General features: G+C 33.7%; 1 protein-coding gene across 2 annotated transcripts in view; it reads right to left on the bottom strand.

Annotated features, from left to right (window-relative positions):
- Nucleotides 1–1014: 1014 nt before the first annotated feature.
- Nucleotides 1015–6000, bottom strand: part of IFT74 (intraflagellar transport 74) — a 107541-nt gene continuing 102555 nt past the window's right edge. For both annotated transcript variants that reach the window (XM_024558309.4, XM_024558311.4), the window contains 2 exons: nucleotides 3396–3456; nucleotides 1015–1318 (listed from right to left, as the gene is read on the bottom strand). In XM_024558309.4, coding sequence (XP_024414077.2) covers nucleotides 1200–1318; nucleotides 3396–3456 — 180 coding nt within the window. In that variant the 3' untranslated portion in view covers nucleotides 1015–1199. The remainder of the gene's footprint in view (nucleotides 1319–3395; nucleotides 3457–6000) is intronic.

The following is a 6000-nucleotide window of genomic DNA, read 5'->3' as shown; positions in this document are numbered from 1 at the left end:
ATCTACTTAAGTTCCCCTACAGTACAAAAGAGTAAATGCATGTCCCATGGTGGAAATAAACAGTAGCAGCCATATTCCAAAACAGCCCACCATAAGTGTGGCATTTCTTTTAAACTTCATGTCTTTCCTAATATATACATGTGAGGAAATGTCTTTTAAATGCAAAGGTTGTAAGTTTTTAATTTCAAATTATTAGGTGTAACTGAAAGATAAAGAATATGTGTTATATATTTACCTGTGACTTTATATGCCGTAAACACATCAAATATACTCTATTTGAGAAGTATAGCTCAAAGCTCAACACCTTCTAATCTTACCATCTTTTTCTAGAAGCAAATATTGACAAGATTGATGTAAGAGCTAAATCAGAATCATACTCTATGCATCCCTCCTACAGCTGACACATGAAAAGATCTCATTTGCTGCCACAGATCAGCGATTTTCATTCCTTGTTCCACAAGAGGTTTTAAAATGTACAACACCTGGCTATTTAGTTTGGGGCACTAACCTCTTTTCTTTTGGATTGTCAAATAAAAAAATGACAACAGCCAACACAACAATAGCCTTCCAGTGTGAATGCCCTGTCTGGACCCATAAATACATAGGTCACGTAATAGAGTTGCGTCGTATTGGTCACATCACACAATAAGGTTGCAGTTAATTCTGCAACCTGATTAGTTAATTCTTGGCACCAGAAATCTTTATATACAGGTATAGGCATCTGATTTCTTAAAAAGTTACTTTGGAGAAAAAAGGGTAGGTAATTAGTATTCTTTTGTAAATCAATCAAAATTATACCTATTTTTTGTCAGATCAGCAAAAAATATATTTTTTGGTGTGTTACAGAATTATAGTAATTAGTTTATGTGTGCCATAAGATGAAAGAGGTTGAAAATAGCTGCCATAGATGGATTATACAATGAAATGTATCTCAATGAACATTTTTCCGTTGATTATCTCTTGGTTTGTTGAGACACTTTTATCACCCACAAAAAACAAAAATATAAAAGATGATACTTTTCCTATGCAAACTATTTATTGAACGATTAAACTATTATATTTAAAACATCACTCTTGAAACAGGCCACAAAAATTAGAGCATTCAAAAATCTTAGGTAAGACTTTTTGTTTTTCATTCAGCTTGTATAAAGTTTAACAGAAACAGGATACTTCTTTGAAGACTTGCAGTTGGTTCAGACTCAGTTTCTGCTCGTGCTATGTAGAGCATCCATGATGGTTTTATTGTACTCTGCAATCTGCTTGGTCACATTCTTCATAATTGACTGGTAATCACTCTCTTGACTCTTGGTTGCTATGACTAATTACATGAGTTAAGGGGGAACACTATTGATAAAAATATAACTGCATCAGAAAGGAAATAAATCATAGTATTTTTCTTATTGAAAACTGAAGATGGTACAAAAAAGGACAATAAGAATATTTTTTAAAACAATATATTATGCTCTAGCTGGTGTGGCTCAGTGGATTGAGTGCCAGCCTGCAAATCAAAGGGCCACCAGTTCAATTCCCTGTCTAAGGCACAGGGCTGGGTTGCGGGCCAGGTCCCCAGTAGGGGGAGCACAAGAGGCAACCACACATTTGGTGTTTCCCTTCCTCCCTCTCTTTCTCCCTCTTTTCCCCTTTCTAAAACTAAATAAATGAAATCTTAAAAAAAAAAAAAAACAACCCAGTATATTATTTTAACAAATTGAACATCAATTGAAACCTAAAAGGCCAAGCAAAACTGGTTTCAAAAAAGTTCACTTATAATATAAAGCTTTTTTTTAGCCCTGGTTGCTGTGACTCAGTGGATCAAGTGACGGACTGCTAACCAAAGGGTCGCTGGTTCAATTCCCAGTACAGGGCACATGCCTGGGTTTCGGGCCAGGTCCCCAGCAGGGGGTGTGCAAGAAGCAACCACACATTGATGTTTGTCTCCCTCTCTCCCTCCCTTCCCATCTCTAAAAATAAATAAATAAAATATTAAAATAATTTTAAAAAGCTTTTTTATAGTTAGTATCTTATGTGTTTCAATTTAATTCTGGTCTCAGAACAATCAAATATTCAAAGGAATCATGTTCTCTAGAGTATCACAAAGAATTTCAGGCAAGTATCTGAACTCCACTGTTTCAAAATCACCTACTTAAAGTTGCACAAACCTAGAGCGCTATACATTAGCATATTGTAAATGGCAGTCTTGCTTTTAAACTAAGTTGCACGACCACTGGGAATAGAACTCCTAATGCATCTCATTTGGAGGTAAGCTGTAGTCCCGGCCAACCCTGACTGAGCTGAAGTTCAGCAGTGTCCTAGAGCAGAACCTATGCTGCAGTGAGTCAAGATCTAATTCACCAAGCAGAGATGTCCTTGAGTGGGGTCAAGGAAGGGAATAGAAAACTACTTTTGGGAGACGTTTCTTATAACACCATGTAATAATATATGTCCTTAGCTGCTGCTTCCTCCTATAATTACACAAAAAGATAAGCAAGAGGATGGGACACAAGTAGAAATAAGATGAAGGTGAATTAGTTGAAACACAGTTGATCTTGAAGGTCAATTTTTTCATAATACTACTTAGTTTATCTTCTTTTGCCACAGATATCCAAGTACAGCAATATGAACAATAATAAACAACCAGACACACATACATACGGTTATACATAATTCTCCCAACAATTCTATGAAAGGAATTATTAACTATATTTGAGATGATAAAATTGAGGGTTAAACAAATAATTGTCCAAAGTCCATGGCCTATAAGAAGTAAACATTTAAAATTAGATCTGACTTCATATCCTGTGTACTTAGTCACTATGCCATACCATGACTTTATTTTTTATCCTCACTCAAGGACATTTTTTCATTGCTTTTAGAGAGAGAAGAAGGGAGAGAGACACTAATGCGAGAGAGAGGCATGGATCGGTTGCTTCCCATAGGCACCTGGACTGGGGATTGTTCACGCCTGGACTGGAGATCGGACATATCCAGACTGGGGATCAACCTGCAACCCAGTCATGTGCCCTGACTGGCAATCAAACCCACAACCTTTCCATTATAGTTTCCTTATTGTAATCAAAACTCTGTTACAGGACAATAGTCCAATCAACTGAGCCATGCCATCCATGGCCACACTATGACTTTACATACTCTACTTTCTATTAGTTACCTCGCTACACACACACACACACACACACACACACGCACTCACCCTAATTACTGTTCAGTGGAAATTAAGTCTTATTCCTTTATTCCCCACATAATTTAGCTCAGTGTTTTATACATATTATGTATTTGATATTTGATGAATGTGCTGAATTATTTCATTTCGGTCTGTAAAGAAAATCCTAGAAAAAAAATCACTTGGTCAAGTTTATTTACAGCTTTTTAAAGGATACATTCTTTCATCACAAAATTATTTTGTTCATGGTGTTGCCACTTCCTCTCCAAATTTGTAAGCTAAAAACACAAAAGAAAAATGTTAACCATTGCCCATATTCACAAAAATTATTATGCAATCTTTTAAGAGGATAAGGAAAAAACCACACAATTTTTAATCTTATCAACTCCTTGCATGAGATAAAGTTATGGCAGACAAAAAAGAAATTCAGGAAATATTAAAAAATAGTAAATTCATTAACACAAGGTTGACTTTGACAACAGGTTTACTCTTATGTTTAGTTTAGTAGAAAAATATTTAAAATATTTATTATACCAATGAACATGCCAACTGAAGGACAATTTATGTTTTTTCCCTTTTGTAAAAGAACTTAAAGAAGAATGGGACATGATGGGGATCTCTCCTTGAAATCTGGAAGTGTAATGCCACAAATGTAATATATATTCTAACACTGTCAAAGGTTCAGCTATATAGAAGAAACTTCCTTATTTCCAGGGCTAAATTTCCTGTCTAATTCCACAAGCTGTGATAAGAGCAGAGCTGCAGTGTGAAGATTATAAGAGGGCTGGTGAAAAGCTGGCATGGTTACAGTAATTTCTGCATCAACAGGAAGCTAATGTGAATATTATATTGATGGTTGCTTCCTCAGAAGACAATTTTACTGTTATAGAATTAAATTGTTTTTCTGATTTAATTAACCTTGTAACTCTGGGCTATGGTCTTTCTTTTTTAAGATGCACATAGTTTTTTTCCTAAGTAAAGTATCATCTGAAAAATGAAACACAAAATGTTCTGCCTGGACATTTTCAATAAGTAATGATGATTTTAAAAAATCTGATCATTGAAGCAGTTTTAGTTAATATTTCTTCATACTCTCATGCTAAAATTATTTTTCGGGCATAAGTTTGGATTTAATATAGCATCTACCCTACTGTTTCCTCCAAAGAGACAAACCTAGAGATTAGGATGAATCATAACAATACATTATGTGAACTTTAAGTGCTGTGAGTTAACACTATTAAATCAGATCTAGCTCTCCCAGATAGGACCTTGAAGTGAAGGTGGACTCAAGGAAGCAGTCAGCACTTTTTGACAATAAATCTCTAATAACCTTTTAAAAAGTCAAGTACCAAACTTTTCCCTTTTTGTTTCACACAAAGAGATGGCCTTCTTATAAAGCAGCAGACCTCTTAAGTGCTACGTGAATAATATAAAAGCAACACTATGCTAGATGGTCAAATTCCTTCTATATTATACATCTATATTACAGACTTGCTTTTAAACCCCTGAGGCTGTCATGAACCACAAAATCTGTTTATTTCCTACAATTTATTTGAAACATCTGTTATGTTATTTATATATTTTGTATCTTAACCCCTTATAAGATATATGATTTGCAAATATTTTCTCCCATTCCCTAAATTGCTTTTGCATTTTGTTGACTGTGAAAAGGAACAGATATTTCTAGTTTGAATAGGTCCACTTATTCTGCCTTTGTTGCTTGTTGCCACACCAAAAAATTGTTGCCAAGACTAACATCTGTATGTGTTCATCCATGAGTTTTACAGTTGTTCCAGTGTAGTATGTATTTTAATGATTTCAAATAACTAATAGCCATTCATTCAAAAAAAATAGTTTGTGATGTAAAATTATTTATAGATGTCAAAAACTAGTTTTTCATAAAATAGTCGTAAAAGATAGGGAAAATAGAATTGGATTTGATTATTTGGTATTCACAAAAAGCAACAAAAATAATACACAGAAGGACTGTACATTCTGGCTTATGTTATGAATTCCAATTATCAGTATATGAAGTTAAGAATATGATTAGTACTTAATGAGGAAATAAGGTAGCTATTGGCAGGCTCTAAGAAATTGTGTTTGTCAAGTGTTTTCCTCCTAACATCATCTATTCAGTGAAAGAGAAGGGCCAAGATTCCATAAGAAATATCAATATATTCCCCTTAGAACCATTTAAGATGATGACCCTATAAACAATTTTTAGGTTTCTTCTCCTGCACCCATCCCCACTCTAAATATCTTAGGATAATTTTACCATTTATAGGTCTACATCGAGATCTGCATATTATAGAGACAGAATAACTGATACATTTGAATTATGTAAATTTGTGATTTCTAAAGTTTTAGCAGTGGTAGAAAACTCTGGTGAGCCTCTCCCCCATTCAAGAAGAGTATAGGTGTCTTTTTTTTAATAGTACATCCATACAATGAAATAGCTGATGTCATAAAATGTCATCAGAGTTTGAAAATATTTAAATAAGAAAATAAATGCTTACAAACTGTATGCATAAGATGATTTCATTTTCTTTTTTTGAAAAACAATGCAATATAGGTATATAATTGCAAAGGAAAAAGTTTATAAAATGCTATAGCAAAATGTTAACAATAAATGTCTATCATGACTATATTACTATATTAAGAAAAATTGTTAATGCATTTAGCATCAATAAACCCTAGTTGCAAATTGCTAATATACACTAATTAGATATGAGAATCACTAATCTTTATAAGACCATAATTACTGATTTTGTACATGACACACATACTTCATTTAATGCTTCAACAAATAATAATTAAACTCC

The sequence above is a fragment of the Desmodus rotundus genome, chromosome 1, assembly GCF_022682495.2.
Source record: "Desmodus rotundus isolate HL8 chromosome 1, HLdesRot8A.1, whole genome shotgun sequence".
In the NCBI taxonomy this organism is placed as follows: domain Eukaryota; kingdom Metazoa; phylum Chordata; class Mammalia; order Chiroptera; family Phyllostomidae; genus Desmodus; species Desmodus rotundus.
This window is presented reverse-complemented; position numbering and strand designations above follow the sequence as displayed.